Below are 17624 nucleotides of genomic sequence, written 5' to 3'. Positions count from 1 at the left end.
ACATAGACTTGAATGGGACTGTGTACCATATTGAGGAAAAACAAAACACAAATGGAAAGAAAATATATTTCATTCCTTTAAAAAAAAAATCCAAATCATAAAATGCATTAAGCATTACATTACATGAAATGCTCATGAAAAGCTAATAATTAATGAAATCATAAAAATGTCAAAAGCTTGGGAATCCCTACATAACAAGAACAAACATTAATAAACATGACATTACATGGACAAAGTTTTTCAGGTTTTGACCACACTTTGAATATTAATAGGATTTCACAGTTGCGCATCGACAGTGTTTAGTAACTTGTATAAAGTCTCATTTATATACAGTAAGTGGTAGATTCATTCAGAAAGGAAAATTTAAAAGCAAAAAAGAACTGTGGAGAATCGATAAATGAAGAATAATTTACTGCCATTGTGTGAATATGTAATCAACTGTAATCTGATTATGAGCATTTTAAAATGTAATCTAATTACAAGTACTTATTTTTTGGAATCTGATTACATAATCTAGTTTAGTAATCTAATATGTTTTTCAGGTGGTGCTGAATTTGTGCAATATATTTACAGGTCTGTACAGTTTCAGCAGTCAGTTGTTATCGGTGATATTAACGGTGTTCCAGAAGCAACTACAAAGTGCCTATGCTTTCACAATAACTCCTCCCATGTGCTTCAAACAGAGAGCTTTTTAGCCTCAGAACTAATTCCAGCTGTTCAAGGGGTGATATTTAATTAATTATGGATACTGTCGTTAAAAGGAAATAAACTGTGAGGGAAAAGATGTGCAAATGTAACCAGTAGCATAAGATGTGTGTAGAAGCATAAAGCTGAGTCACTGTCGTTTTCTTTGTGTGCATCAACCACATCAAGCCAGTGCAAAGTTGAGAGCTGAAAACAGATTACATCTGTCTACTGGAGCTAATTATGACATAATGTGTCATTTAACAGAATATATTAAATCTGAAGTGGAAAGAATGATACATAGCTTTAATGTCATATAGACATGAGAAAAGAAAATTCAACCAACCAAAATGAAAAACTATATTGTATTGAATTTCAATGAGCCCTTTGAAGCTAAATTCAAAGGAAACATAAAGCAGGGCTGGTCACAGAAGATATATCTACTGCCCAAGCAATACATTAATTGATTTATTACAGAGTAGGTAAAAAATAAAATAAAATAGACACTAAGAGAAAACAGAAAAAGTGCTGGTAATTTTCTGCCAGGATATTTTCCATTAAGTTTACGGATATTTCATTTAACCCTAAAACACGACACATGATTCAGAGCACAACAAAATTCAATACACGATTCAAAATCACTTGTGAAAAATCGATACAGAAAACTCCTTCACATTAACTCTTAAAAAATAAAGGTGCTTGAAAAGGTTCTTCACAGCGACGCCATAGAAGAAGCATTCTGTCAAAGGTTCTTTAAAGAAGCATCTCTTTCTTACCTTTTTATAATCTGAAGCAGTCATATAGACTACTTTTATGGATATTTTAAAGTGTATTTTTGTTCTTTTTTTAATGAACACGCAGTTTATATGAAGATTCGTCTATTGTGCATGAAAGAAATCTAATAATATTGGTGTCCAAACAGATTCACCTTCAACTTTAATTAAATACACCTGAGCCAAAGTAATCAAGGGCTTCAGACTCACTAGACACTTCCAGGCAAATGTGTTGGAGCTGGTTGATGCTAAATTCTGCAGGATACAGGCCCTCCAGAAGCAGGATTGGACACCCATGGCATATCAAATGATGACAGACTTGTCTATTTTGGGTTGAACTATCCCTTTTAACAGGGCAAACCTCATTTGCTTCGGCTCTGCTGCCTCAAGGCGAGTAACCGCTCTCTGATGACCCTGTTCTCCTCCACCATTCTCTTGATTGTCCTCAATACATCTTGTTTTGTTCGGGATCGGTACTGACATAGCCATAAAAATAAGAAAGGTTATGATAATGAAAATGGCCTAAAACTGCTAAAACTGTACTGGACTCACCATTTCATCTGCTTTAACATCTCTTTAAAAATAGATTTGACCCCATTCTCAGACAGCATGCCAGAAGCTTACCGCAATCCCTATTGTGCTCCACCAAAAGATGAAGCCTTGCGTTTTGATTTTATATAGGTTGACTGAAATTAAACACATTTCCTTTCAAAGATTGTATCGATAACTTTGATTCATATACACGGTTAAAGACGAAACCCACGGCATTTCCTGCAATCAAGTTTATTCATTCAACATTTCACATTACAAATACTTTAAGCATTCTGTTATAAATATTTAACTGCAAATAGGCTAATCAAGACTCAACTACCAAAGCACGTGTATGACTAACCCAACTATAAAATGAGATTTCTCTTTACATAACTCCATGTGGATTTAAAATATAAAAATTAAAACTTAGAAATGACATAGCAAAAAAAGTATTCCTCTTATAAAAATCTATTGACAGATACACCTTCCCATATACAGTTATAAACTATGTAAATTTAAATAAGCAGTCACATAGAGAATTTTCTGATATTTTTTTTTATACTGATATCCTTCGGTAGACATGAAGCACAATATAGCGATTATTAAAACTAGAAAATCTAATAAGAGTACCGATCAAAAACTATAATCGAAATGACAATCATCACATTCCAATTAAAAATATATCAGTAAATTGTTAGAACATTATTCACGTACTATTTACATTGTTTGTAATCACAGTAGCATGAACTCAAGTAGGAAAATATGTGAATGCATAAAAGTGAAAACACCTATAATTTCAGTGGTATTTTTTTTTATATATAAATCAGAGAATGTTAAAGGTTATAATGGCTGAAGGAGAGCTTGTGAGACGAGACACGGTGAAAGTAATGGTTATAAGTACACTGTAAAGGTCTCTGGGAAAAAGTATTGCACCGATCTCACTGTCAATATTTTGAAAGCGTATTCAAGTAAACCCTGAATCAATATGCGACTAATCGCACTCTCGTATGCTTCTTTTTGTCATCTAGTAAACACAGTAAAGTGGGGTATGCACACTTTGTGCATGGGCAAGGAACATATAACTGCAAATGTGGGGAAAGGGTTCAAATAAAAGTACTATTAAAGCAATTGAAAATAACTAAACCCTAACTTATTCATTTAGCTCATGCGTACCTAATGAATAAATGAATCTGGTTACCTCTCAGAATTATACATAACAGTAAACATTGATATTTCAATATGGAACATTCATCATTGTGATACAAGGTGCATCCTAACATTACTCTAATTTACAGTGTTATTTTATTTTCTACAGCCAATAATGAGGGAGGTATCATCATTCTCATAACTGATAGTGGGTGGGTACTGGATAGGTATATATATTTCTACATGTACCACACATTTTAAGGAATTTGTGTCATGCTAGATTCAATATTTACTTTGTCCATTAAGACAGCACACTGTTTGCATTTTGCAAATATTAGATATTAGTTTCAACAATACGGTCACCTAAATATATATGTGACAATCTAGGGATTTCAGCACGTAAATACATAAAAACCAAAATTACATTATAGCTTTTTTTCTTTTCCTTAAGGTATGCTTGCGTTATAACCAGATCTCTCAGTAACAAAAGGTACAAAATCGATATTCAACAAGTGAAAAAAAGAAAAGTTATCACAAAGGGACTTTCCATTTGTGGAAAAAAGTGACTTGAAAAACAATATTTAGAAAAGTAGTGCATAATGGTTTTACGTCCATGACAAAATAATTGGCTATAAAACACAGTACAAAAATCAGCAGACCATGTAAAAAATAATATTTGTTTTTCAAATTCTTTGAAATGTGCTCAGCTACTGCAATGCTCGGTTAGAACACCAATGAACCCATGGCAAAACCCATGCAGTAAAACACTATCAATGCAACACACGGTAATTTCTCATTAGCAAATACTACAACATTGAGTTAGCTTTTAGCACAAAATCCCTGACAAATGAGCCAAAGTTACTGCCATAACCATTACAAGAATCATAAATACTTAAGTTAATAGATTTCATTATTTTTTAACCCATCAAACCAATTAAATTTAAGCTTTCCATCATATATATATAATCTTCATTGTGTCACAGACAGTAAGACATCTCTATGGCTCATCTTTGGTTTGCCTGACCTAAAAACTGGATCCTGCATCACTGCTGTTCTCAGTTGTTGTCGTCCGTTAGCCTTGCCTCAGATCTTACGCTTAATTAAGTTATAGGTAACTTGGAAGCAGTTGAATAGTAATCTTACAGTGTCTGAGCATTGTTAGAATGAGAACCTCTAAAGGATTTTAATATTATAAATCTTTTTTTCACTTAATCACAAAGATTTGCCTTAAATGTTAAAACCAGTCCATATAATCCATTCCAGAATGTCATTTTAAGTCACTCATACAATAGCTTGTGGTCTCTTGTTAGTCGTTACTGTGCATTTTGTTGAAGGAGTAACTGTGAATCCACATTTGCCATGCAACCATTTAAGATTAGTCAAACCTCAACATTAAAGTCATATGAACGAGGCTCGAACCCTTACGTTTCCAGCCTCTTTGTGTGTAGCCTTCAACAGTTTAAAGTGAAAATGTGACCCATTACAAACAAAAGATGAGGCTCCGAGAGAATAAAAATAGAACAGTAATTCAGAGTCAAGTCAGGCTAAACAGCTATATATTTTTTTTAAATCTAATGCATTCAAGTCTTCATGCGCACCAATGTAGCTTTTCAACAAAAATCAGGATTACACCATTTTCTTTTAGCATTCTCTTCTGCAAAAAAAAATAAAATTAAAAACTCAAGAATAAATACAAGTTCAGACTTAAAAAAGAACTCTAAATAAAAAGGACTTAGCAAAATGAAAAGTGCATGTATATGAATGAATAGCACAGCCTTGACCTCCCGATCAGTTCCAGCGGAAGGAGATGTGGCGAGGCCGGTCTCCTCCCTCCTTCACTAGAGGCTTGTGAAACTCCCGTCCGGCACGCGAGTGAATGGCTGCCCAGCAGTATTCACAGTAGTACTGAAGACAAGTGACATTAGCACAGAAGAACGGAGCGAACTTGCCCCCACAACGCGTGCCCTGACACTCATCACACAGCTGGTCATCCAGTACATATGGCTTCACTTCCACCTGGGAAGAGTAGACACTTTTAGCTTAGCACATGTTGTTAAGACAGGCTGACCATGAAGAACAAGGGCCAGAAACAATTTAATCTGACTTTATTGTAATATACAGTAAATCAGAGCTCTACTTCCTTGTCCATATAAAAAAAAAAAAAAACTATCCATATGAAAACTTTAGGTGGGCTTCCACCCAAAATATTAATTTTACTTGTGCAGGTCTTAAAGGGATAGTTCACACGAAAATGAAAATTCTGTCATTAATTACTCACCCTCATGTTGTTCCAAACCCGGAAGACCTTTATTCATCTTCGGAACACAGATTAAGATATTTTTGATGCATTCTGAGAGCTCTCTGACCCTCTATAGACACAATGTAATTACCTCGATCAAGGTCCAGAAACGTAGCAAGGAGATCGGTAAAATAATCCATGTGACATCAGGGGTTCAACCGTAATTTTACGAAGCTACGAGAATTCTTTTTGTGCACAAAGAAACCAATAATTTATTCAGCAATTCTTGTCCCTCAGATTTCCGCCATTTCAGATTACAACGTAATCTGCGTTGTTTACATTCAGGATAATATCTTAATTTGTGTTCCGAAGATGAACAGAGGACTTCCGGGTTTGGAACGACATGAGGGTGAATAATTTATAACAGAATTTAATTTTTTGGGTGAACTAATCCTTTAAAAAAAAAAAAAGGTATTAAAAAGACTAAAAATGCCACACACACACTATGTGAAAACACAAACTGTGAATATAGAAAATAGTCTAATAGTCCAAGTTTAGGGTCCAGACAAACTCCTTCAAAAAGGAACTGGCTATTTAAAAAAAAAAAAAAAAGTTTCAACGCTTAAATTGCGAAAAAACTAGACTGTTTACAAGAACAATCAGGCAGTGCAGAGATTCAGTCAGAGGGCCATATAAAATTACTGCTGGCTCTGCAGTAGGTGGTGCTAATATTGCATATATGGAAAGCTAAAGAACTTTGTCCAGCAAAGCATAGAAAAAAAAAGACTTACTATATCAGTTTGCATAAACTACACAGTTCAAAGATCCAACCACCACTCTCACCCGTTTATCGATCTCTCCGTGTTGCAGCTGCACAAAGCGAGCGCTGATGGCAGCAATGTAGCTCTGCTGATTGGAGAAGGCCACTCGTCCAGCCCCTTTAGGATACTTCAGCTCAGGGTCAGTGTCAATGCCAGCATAGCACACCCCGCCGTACAGTCTGTCCATAATCATTGCGAGCTCCACTGTCATGGGGTAACACGTCAATTTAAAAAATATATATATATATATATTTTTTTTTTTTTTTCCAAAAACACTCAAAACATTAATTGCATCATGCAACAAGCATTTATTCAGAGAAAATGTACTGGATGATTGTTACTACACACTGTAAATAATGTCCAAAAAAAAAAAAAAAAAAACACCTCCCCGTGCTTACGGTGGCAACAAAATAAAAACAATGTTTGATCAAGGTAATATCTGAAAGCCAAACAAACCAGCTCGTAGAGGTCGTGGAACTCCCCCAACAAAGATTGTTTTTCTGGGGTCAAGGGGCTGAGAGCCATCCATCACAAAGTCACTGTCGTTCAAATTCCAGGGTCGTATCTGGACCTGAAGACACACAGTGAACATAAGAGAATCACTAGCTTGTCATGTGCCATACAGCAAACACAGGTGGGATTTAGTAGAAACATTTTCAACTTTCAGGTTTATATTTAACTTTAAAATGCTCTACTGCGTTCTCACAACTTGCAAAGTCACAGGAACAGCAGACATACAGCATTTTAATATCTTACTGGCTTGTCTTTGATTGTAGGACTAGAGACACAGAGATAGAGCTTCCCATCCTCTTCCATACAAGCGTCTATCAGTGCCTGGACCGAGCTCTCGTCTTGAAACAGAAGGAACGCATAACCTGCAGGACAACGGGTGCATTGAAGGTATTCATGCAAGAAGCAACCAGCAGTCACTTTCAATAACCTTGACCTGTAGCCTTTGCTCAGGCCCCACTGATGATATTCATCTGGAGCTCCGCTTTAAACAATGGGCGTGCTATATACTCACCTATGTAGGAATGCAAAATTCATCCGCTGAAATGAGAGAAGCTGATATCCGCATGACTCATTTCTTAATAAACATCCGTACAAATGACTTTCAAACTCACCTTTCGGTGGAAAATATGATTTGCTTTCTGCTTTGTGAGGCCAGTCCACAAACAAATGTCCAAAGCGTCGGAAACTGGCAGTGATCTCGTCTGAATTTTTTTTTTAAAAATACATACAACGTGTTTATTGTGGTTGATGCACATTTTTAAAAAACCCGGAAAGAAACGCTTGTTTATGCTTTAGTACCTTCATCTATGTCCGGAGGTAGACCACCAACAAAGACCTTGCGAGAATAGCGCTCAATGCGTTCGCCATTTTGGTGAGGGAAACTGTGTGGTGAGCCCAGTCCTCCCAGACTCTGATCAGACCGGTCATCCTCTCCATAAGTCCGCTCATCCTCCATGGGAAACAACGATGAGTGACCTGTCACACAATAGCCCCAAAGGCCATTTAGTGGCACTGATGCTGAAGTCACCTAACAAGCATTTATATGCAATGAAAAGCAGCTATATATTTTGTAGAGTAGCAATTAACATGCTTCTTCATTTGAATACAATGAGAGTGCAAAGTTTCTAAACACAACAGAGTACAAAAACCTAGCCTGGCAACCAAACAACACAAATTAACACAAAAGCATGTTGTAACTTGAAATGACATGAACCGACAGACACTTCTGAGATCTTTACCTCGTCGCCTCCCGTAATTCCTCGCTGCATGTGAAATAAAACAGAATAAACTTAAGCAAGGTGTTAGAAAATTCTATCAGATGCCATCAAATGATTTAAAGCACTACTGGTAAAATGGATGATATTTGTATTAAATGCACAATAACACATATCCAAGTCCAAAAGTATTGGAGAGCATACCGTAACCCACTTCACGCAGAACAAGCAAACCATGAAATCATCTGGTTTACCACATTTGTGCTTTTCAAACATATACTTTATTAAATCCTATATTATTAAGCATTATTAATGTTTTGTTTTTTTAAGTAGCGTACATTATGCAACTATAGTATGTGAAAATAACCAAACCAGGTCTGTGCAGAAACTGCATGTCCAACTCTCCAGTGTTTGTCCTAGATTAGCCTTCAAATCCTGAAGGGAGCTTAGGTGATATATTGGGAGAGCATCTCCATGCCCCTTCTTTCAACTTATTCTGTGGCTGTGCTTTCTGAAACACTCATCCTGTGGCATCTATAAATCACTAAGCTGTAACAGATTCCAAATCCAAACTTGGAAAGCAGGGTTGTATACGTGTTACTCAAATGCAAGAAAACATTAGTATGGGGCACAGTATGCATTTGTCACATCTGTTGCGATGAATGGAAATAACATCAGTTACATATTTTTGACATATTTTGGAGTTTGGGGGAAATTTGGTATAGTTTTATTAGACTTAAGAAGTGTAAAATGGATGATATTTGTATTAAATGCACAATAACACATATCCAAGTCCAAAAGTATTGGAGAGCATACTGTAACCCACTTCACGCAGAACAAACAAACCATGAAATCATCTGGTTTACCACATTTGTGCTTTTCAAACATATACTTTATTAAATCCTATATTATTAAGCATTATTAATGTTTTGTTTTTGTTTTTTTAAGTAGCGTACATTATGCAACTATAGTATGTGAAAATAACCAAACCAGGTCTGTGCAGAAACTGCATGTCCAACTCTCCAGTGTTTGTCCTAGATTAGCCTTCAAATCCTGAAGGGAGCTTAGGTGATATATTGGGAGAGCATCTCCATGCCCCTTCTTTCAACTTATTCTGTGACTGTGCTTTCTGAAACACTCATCCTGTGGCATCTATAAATCACTAAGCTGTAACAGATTCCAAATCCAAACTTGGAAAGCAGGGTTGTATACGTGTTACTCAAATGCAGGAAAACATTAGTATGGGGCACAGTATGCATTTGTCACATCTGTTGCGATGAATGGAAATAACATCAGTTACATATTTTTGACATATTTTGGAGTTTGGGGGAAATTTGGTATAGTTTTATTAGACTTAAGAAGTTTTTTTTGAATAGCCTGAATGAAACCATGATTTTCGGCCTCTTGTGATATGCATCACTTAAGCTGAACTTGAATCTGCTCTGACACCAAGTTGCTTTTTTGGGTCACATGGCCTTCAGTATGCACTTTGGATAAAAATAACGAGGCAAACGCACTGAATAATCACTTTATGATTTAATTAAAATGCTTTGACATAGGCTAGTTGGCAGTCTGCCAGCCTTAGAAAGAGAACAAGATAAGCAATTAATGAGGTGACCATGACGGAAGACTTACGGTAGATTGTATTTGAATTGTATATTTATTGGGTGTTTTATAATTTGGGGGATTTTTGTTATTTAGGCTGATGGAATGTCATTTTAATGGAAAGCCAACTCTAGTTGTTTTTAAATGTGCTATGCAAATTAACTAAATATAGCTGCAAGCAGCGATTACCGGGGTTCAAGCACTTAAAGGCCTTTAAGGTGGTATGCTTTTAGGGTCTAGGCCAACCTGGATGTATGGCTGACAGTAACACACATCCAAAATAGAGAATAGGCTCGCTCGCTCGCACACAGAAATTAAATGGTTAAACTATTATATTAATACTCAAAAAGCATGCTTACATGCACACATACACAGACATGCATGCACACACATTTTGTTGCAGATTTAGATATAGATATTTAGATTTATGCATAATTTTACACAGTATTGAGAAGTTGTGGGCTTTCTTATAGGATTTTTTGGGTATGCACTAATGTAAAGAACATACTATAAAATGACCATGTTATAACTGTCCAAATGCAAATGTTAAATTTTTTTAATAATTATTGGCCTAGAGAGTCTAGAGAATAGTACTGCACTGATTTTATTGATTTTGAGTTAGTTCACAATAGTAGTTTTTTTTAATAATCTCAAATACTTAGAGCAGGCCATATGGGTTTTCGAAAAAACTCTTTTGCCGTTTGTAAGGTTGCTATCCTTCAATGTAAACAGTCGGCAAAGTTGTTAATCAAAACAAGTGCATGATAAATAAAGATATTGTCTCTCAAAAGAAAGTCGACTCAGAATCGCCTTAACGAGTCGTTATATTTTTGAATCTTCTGCCCGTTACCGATCTACGTCACTGGGTAACACATTAGCATAATCCCTGCCTGCCTGCGAAATATGAACACTCTCGGTGTCGAGAAGATGCTGTGTTCCACAGCAATACAATTCGAACCTTTTGTTGTGCTTGTCATTTTACCGAGGACTGCTTCTCTAATATTGCCTTTTATCTTTTTGGCTTCTAATCTTCTTTATTTGGACCAACAAGCGTCTCTGAACCACAACCTGTAAGTACGATTGATACATTGCGTGTACATTTTCAATTGAGTGCTCAAAATATCAGTTTTTTTTTAGGTTTCCAGGTAAAGCACAATATTACCGTTTTACTGAAATGGTTCTGATAATTCGCTGTGAACCCACTATTTCCTAAGAATGTGTCGATTAATGTAGACTGTCGTTGTTCCAATTACTTTGTTTAATAATAAAGAATGTAGTGTAGCGCACAGACTTTATAATCATTGTGAAAGTGCCGTTTGTAGTTATAGGGTTAATGCAGAGAGTAAAAGACCCGGTAGAGATAGACAGTTATTTAGGCTGGTGCGCATGTGATACAGCTGTTCTGCTGTATTATTAAAGGTTAAGACACTGAGCATCTTTTGTCTGTCATTCTTCAGACATTACAGTAGACACATTTTGGTTTTCAAACTGTATCGTTTCATCAGTTAGTCACGTTAGCACTCGGCTAGCATATCCACCATTATTGTTTTGATAGTGTTTACAGTTTAGCAGCTAAACTTTAGCTGTGGGCACGATTCACTTGCATAAGTGTTAAACAAAATGGTTTTATTTCATTATTTTAAGAACTGATTGGAGCACTATATTATTGTTTTATGTAAAGGTGCATGCTAGGGTTACCAGGTTGTCACAACAAAACCCGCCCAATTGCTACTCAAAACTAGCCCAATCGTCTTTCGAGGGTGGTCCCCCTTTAAAAATCGCGTTCTGGGGTGTAAAATAGATGCTTTCAGTCAGGGTTCCCCTGGTAAATTCGCATTCCAGTGCCTAAATGACATTATTGGGGTTGCTACAACCCGCGACATCAAAAACAACTGCAGACTTGGCAACACAGAAGGTAGCACTTGCTAACTTGCTCAAGCGCTCCTCTTTGTGCCAATCACAACAGGCTTGGCCAGCTGACCAATCAGAGCAGAGTAGGCTTATGGAAGGGAGGGGTTTACAGACTTATTACAGACAGACAGATCGAACAAACCGTTTCGAAATCATGGACAAATGACTATGCATAAATGTATATTCTGGGAAAAGTACAGTGTTTTCTGACCTTAGATGCATTTAAACCTGTTGTAGGGGACTCAAACACAATATTAGGACACTTAAAAAAAAAAAAAAAAAAAAAAACCATGACCTGCTCTTTAAAGAACAGTTTGATTGACAGCACTGATGCTAGAGGCAAAGCTGTTCAAAATGAGGAGATCTAACATATGAAGATCTAGTGTATATGTGAATATATGAACATTTTATTGCAATTTGAGGTCATTTACTGTAGAAATAGTGTTTGAGGACTTTTTAACTGTTATAGCGCCACCTATGATCTGATCTCAATGAAACTGTGCGTGCTTGTTAAGAGTCATCCGTCACATGGTTTCACCAAGTTTCGTAAAGTTTTGAGTTTTAATTTAGGTTTTATAGGCTTTTGGGTATATTTGGCCACGCCCTTTAAAATTGACTTCATTATAGCTACCCAAAGGACAAAATTCAAATTTTTTTTGATAATTATTGACCTAGAGAGTCCAGAGAATTGTGCTGCAGTGGTTTGATTGAGATGGAGCGAAATACCTAAGACTAGTTTGCAAAAGTAGATTTTTAACATAATTGAGATTATTTAATGAACGATTTGATTGACCGCAATGGTTCTTGAGGCAAAGTTGCTCATTATGAGGAGATCTATCATATGATATGAAGATCTAGTGTGTGTGTGAATATATGACCTTTATTTTACAATTTAAGGTCATTTACAATTGAAATGTGTTTTTGAGGCCTTTTTAACTGTTATAGCGCCACCTATAGTCCAATCTTTATGAAACTTTGCATGCTTTCTAAGAGTCATCTAACACATGCCTTCACAAAGGTTCATACAGTTTTCAGTTTTCGTTTAGGTTTTATAGGCTTTTGGATATATTTGGCCACGCCCCTTTTCTAAATGACCCCGTTATAGCTTATCAAAGGACAAAATTCTATTTCAATTTTTTTGATAATTATTGATCTAGAGAGTTCAGAGAATTGCGCTGCAGTAGTTTGATCGAGATGGAGCGAAAAACCTAGGACTAGTTTGCATAATTGAGAATAATTAATTAATTTGATTGACCGTAGTGGTTCTTGAGGCAAAGTTGCTCAGGATGAGGAGATCTAACAAATGATATGAACTTTGAATGTATGTGTGAAAAATCGTGCAATATACAATCATTTATGCACTTGAAAAAACAATTTCACCCCCCCAGTGGCCGACTTCTTTCAAAATTCTTACAGACCTTTAGGGCCATGAGACGAACATGCCCACTGAGTTTCGTTTCGATCAACCTCCGTTAACCTGGTCTAATAGGCACTTAAACTTGTTTGGCCAATGGCGGCCATGTTTTTTTTTTTTATACGTGAATGTCCTCATAGACACTTGTGCCACTTTGGACAAAGACACTGCATACCAATTTTCAAGTCAATTGGACCAACAGTTGCTAAGTTACAGCCATTTGTATGTTTTTTTCCATCTTATAGCGCCACCCAGTTGTTTTTTTTATTTGACCAAAGATTGAGCTCTTACACACGTGTACCGAGTATGGTGAAGATATCTCACTCCGTTCAAGAGTTATAGCCATTTTAGTCAAATTGGCCCCACCCCTTAGGAACGTTTTGGCGTCCCTATGCGACGAGGAGTCGAAATGTCAACTTATTTTGATAAGTCAGATGATTTTTCTTCACAACAAAATCAAGCATTATAATGCAGCGTATACAATGCAAAAATTGCATATTGCAGATCTGATGCAACATAGGCACCGAGGCAACAAAGATGGCAAATGATACACTGAAACTAATGGTTGATGTTGAGATTACAACATACTGGTCAGGGAATCCAGATTTTAATAACCAATTCAACAGAGATTTTAAACTGAAATATCAAAGGGGCATAAAACAACAACAACAAAGACAATACATGCATTATTTGTAGTGCAGCAAACATAAGAAGCATCAAAGCAAAGTAAACCAATACTATTATTTTGGTATTTCAGGTTATTTTGTTAAAAAAAAAAAGCCATACATTTTTTCTTAATATAATACATTTAAATTCATAGCCACACAATTAAATATGCTATATTAAATATTTGCTTTCAAAACGGAGTCATAAACTCAAAGTATAAATTAGCAGAGAAAATTTATTGAACAATTGAAAATGCCTTGTCTACGGTTTCTAAATGATGTTTAATACTAAGATTTGGTGATTTTTACTTCTAAAAGATACTTAATATATTACTTAATACTGATGTGAGGCAGGATTTGCAATTGATGACCGTGAATAATGTACCTTTCAAGGAATCCTGCTCGGCTCTCATGATGTCGATCAGAGAGTTCTCTAGAGAGTGCATGCTGAAACCATCAAAGGACCGACTGCGCTCCTGCAAAAACAACAAGGGAGATGTGATTAGACCCCATCATTCTGTCTTAAATGTGTTTTATCAAGCAATGCAGACAAAGTTCTCTTTAAGTGATATCAACAGTTTTGGAAGCTGTTCGCATGCACAATTTTGTTTTGAATTTGAATATCAGCAACAGTAAAAATGCAGATGATATCGGTCACCCCACCCGTCCAAACTTTTAACTAGGGCACACATTAACATACAGAGGCTCACACAGTTGGGCACTTGATATCTACACCAATAAATGAATACAACAAGGCTCCCTAAGGCTACAAACCTAAAGAAAAGAGGTTATTCTCTGTGTCCGTTTTCTTGCAAAGGGACCCATGCGTCGCAATCCAAAAATTTACATGGAGTCTGTAGTCACCTGATTTAGAGTGCCTTCATAGCCTTTATCCATTACCCTTGGGTGTCGCAGCACAACAGGCCTCTGCTTACCAAGAGGAAAAAGCCTTGCAAACACAATACAAGGTTTGTTCTTGGTATTAGGCTACAAACCGAACAGGGAGGACACACTGAGCATGTGAAACAGTGAGTTACCACTGTGGTTCAAACAAGAACATAATCTCACTGTGCGCATAATGCAGTTCAGACTCGCTGGTAATAATCAAATCAGACAGTTACCAAAATAATTAGATACAGTACTACAAATAATTGCTAGATAAGCAATTATGTTCTAAAGGTACTCAAATTCAAATCGGAAGGTTTTGTTAATCAAATCATCGGCTGGTCTTCCACTGTTATCGAATCCATGATAGATTCAGAAGCAATAAGAATAGCCTCTTTGACTAAATTCGGAAAAGTCCCTAGTATCAGTGAATGCTAATATCTGGAATAACTGATAATTGGTGGTTATATAAGAGTATCAGACTTTCCAGTTCTCCTCCTGTTGCCTGTGCCATCCCCTGATTTTGACTCACTCATCCATGTCTTTTTATATCGGTGACATTCACAGCTTGCAGAAGTGGAGCGACAGCACCGCATTACTCATCTGAGCTTTGATCCATCACATTTATCTAACAAGCATGCCACATGAGTACTTTGTCACTATCAGATTAGGTTAGGCCAAAGGGAGCAAATGGAGAGAGAAATTTTTTTTTTTTAAATGGTGTTTTCATCCCAGCCCCAATAAACACACACACCTTTGTAACCTTATTACCCCTAAACAAAATGCTCCTCTATTAAATTAATCAATAGCTAATAATTAGGAGTTGGAGTTACCTGAAAAGGAAAGATGCTATCGTTGCGGTTTATGGTATCCTCCATCCAGGGTTTAGTGTTGAAGCCAGAGTTGTTGCGGGGATACTTCTGTGTTGGGGTTTGGTTATTTGGGAAAGACTTCTTTAAAGGAGAGATCGAGTTGAGGGGATTGACCCCTCCGTTCAGCCCTCGGCGATACTCCCGTCCCTGAGAGCTTCCCCAGCCTCCATACCCTCCACCTGGGCTCCATGAAGTAGAAGATGGGGTGGACGAGGAGCTCTGATAGCTCCCCCAGGGGGAAGGAGGCTTGCTTAGGTTGTTCCCCAAATGGGGCAACTGGTTGAAAGCAGCACTGCGGTGGGAGAATGGCGGTTGATGGGGGCTGGCCGAGGACCTGCGGTGCTGATTATGAGTGTGCTGGAAGTGAGGATGAGGAGATGGATGGTGCTGAGATAGAGGCCCTATCTGGTGGGAGAAGTTCCCCCCGAATCCTGTACTGGTGTGATGAGAGAAACTTTGAAATAGCAGCGGAGGAGGAGCATTGTTAGTAGTAGCAGCCTGATTGAAAAAGCCAACCTCTTCGATCAAGGTGGAAGGGTTGGGGGGTATAGCAGTGGACCAGCTGCTGAAGCCAGTAAGGGACGACGAAGAAGAGCTACTAGACTGTGCTAAAGTACCAATACCAGACGTCTCCTGATAGTCAAACCCTGACAACACTGGAGATTCAAGCCGCAATGCCTCTTTTCCGTTAGCGTTCTCCATGGCCCCTTTCTCCAGCTGGTTCTCCTCTGGCATGGTGTTGTCCAACTCCGATATGATTCCTGGTGCTTCTTGGTGACCTGGCGGAGAGAGAGCCTGCTTGTCTTGTCCTTCCTGACTTTCTTGTTGCGGTTGCGGAGCCTTGGACGTCTCGGACTCCAAAATATCATCTTGCATGTTAGAGTGGGTCGTCACAGCTGGGAAAAGCCAAGCAGACCCAACACTTCCACCATTGGTAGTGTTGTTGCTGCCGACGAAAGCCGGGGGGCTTGGAGGTGCTGTCTGGTGGTGAACCGGATGCTGCAGGTGTGGATGAATTCTTACCGGAAAAACTGATTTGTTTGCAGCGTTGTTTTTAACCAGAAAGCCGTAATCCCCCATTTATGTAGCCTAATCGAGTAGATCTTCACTTGTGTGTAATTCCCTCAGTTTCTTTTAATACCCTTGTGTGTGTGTGTGTGAGAAAGAGAGAGAAATGGAAAATACTCAGAATACTAAACAGCTAATGAATCAAATCATCCAACCATTATACCAGAATACATTCTTATAGGCATGCTCTATTCATTTTTACACTTACACCCATCATGCATTCTATCATGGATGTATGCACTTTGCTCTCAATCGTAATGAGAAAATATGGTGCAAGGAGAAACGCCGTAGGCAGTGCACCGTTGATTTCATCGACAATATTCCTTCTAAGCAAAAACGGTGTCGTCTTTAACAATCATGACACAGGCCACCTTATCTAATAATTCCGCACGGCCGATGATGGAGGATTTTCACGCACGCATTTCCAAAGCATTGTCATCGCAAATGTTTCAAGAAAATGCAATTGACCTACCGGCGTTCTTCCTTATTTCAGCAATGACCTCCTCTCTCTCAACCATTTCAATACAGGAAAATGTTGATGGCGTTTCAGTCTATGTGCGATAGGGGTAGTGTGCCCTTCGGTCCGAATTTGACCATAAAAATCCTCAAATTTACATTGACGCGTCGATTAAATCCTACGGTTGTGATGCCGAACGCTACTCGGTGAATTTCTGATACATTTGCTTCACATGCAACGCTAGATTATTTCAGATCTCACGCTGCAAACGACAGCGTTCGTGTTCTGGTTGCTTAATGACACCGTGCACCGCAGTCGGCGTTACAATCAAGACAGCGATTGAAAACGATCACGCATCGTTGTCGGACAACAATTTACGCGCGACCCGTTTTGGATGTTTTTGCTAAAGATTGCCAGAATCTACACTGAGAATGACACAGGTTTTCTTACGTTTCCAAGTTGCAAGGACAGTCTGCAGATGACCATGGTTTGTGAGTGTTGCAATCGACCGACCAATCGGGTTGAACTTCCGTCTTTAACCCCGCCCTTGTATAGTAGAATCTCCGCCCAGGTTCGAGTCTACGCGGCATTTGATTGGCCAAGAGAATCGCAACCACACCTCTTTCTCAACCAGTTACTTTCTGTCACACAGAGAAGGGTGAATGTAAATACCATGTTTCAATATTTGCTGTCTACACTGCCTTTTAGATCAAATTCCCCTAAACTATAAGATGCATAATAATAAATAATATTTCGAAATAATATGGCAAGTGCCAGTAATGAACCTACATGTGTATTCTACCATTGAAAAAGCAGCTTCTTTGTG

The 17624-nt window shown here is 37.7% G+C and overlaps 1 protein-coding gene across 3 annotated transcripts; it reads right to left on the bottom strand.

Moving 5' to 3' along the window:
* Positions 1-4809: 4809 nt before the first annotated feature.
* On the bottom strand, positions 4810-17325 carry LOC107598339 (cytoplasmic polyadenylation element-binding protein 4). 3 transcript variants are annotated; one of them, XM_016289647.1, is made up of 10 exons: positions 17249-17325; positions 15235-16415; positions 13902-13992; positions 7946-7969; positions 7506-7682; positions 7319-7408; positions 6951-7069; positions 6651-6765; positions 6217-6398; positions 4810-5150 (listed from the first exon to the last, which is right to left on the bottom strand). In XM_016289647.1, the coding sequence occupies exons 2-10, from the start codon at positions 16351-16353 to the stop codon at positions 4923-4925; spliced, it is 2145 nt and encodes a 714-aa protein (XP_016145133.1). In that variant the 5' UTR covers positions 16354-16415; positions 17249-17325; the 3' UTR covers positions 4810-4922. The 3 variants fall into 3 exon arrangements, with proteins under 3 accessions (XP_016145133.1, XP_016145134.1, XP_016145135.1); XM_016289648.1 differs by lacking the exon at positions 17249-17325 and adding an exon at positions 16814-17216; XM_016289649.1 differs by lacking the exon at positions 7946-7969.
* Between the last annotated feature and the right edge of the window lie 299 nt (positions 17326-17624).

The sequence above is a fragment of the Sinocyclocheilus grahami genome, unplaced genomic scaffold (assembly GCF_001515645.1).
Source record: "Sinocyclocheilus grahami isolate Dianchi unplaced genomic scaffold, SAMN03320097.WGS_v1.1 scaffold250.1, whole genome shotgun sequence".
Lineage (NCBI taxonomy): Eukaryota > Metazoa > Chordata > Actinopteri > Cypriniformes > Cyprinidae > Sinocyclocheilus > Sinocyclocheilus grahami.
The sequence above is the reverse complement of the archived record's forward strand: the minus strand, read 5'-3'. Positions and strand labels throughout refer to the sequence as shown.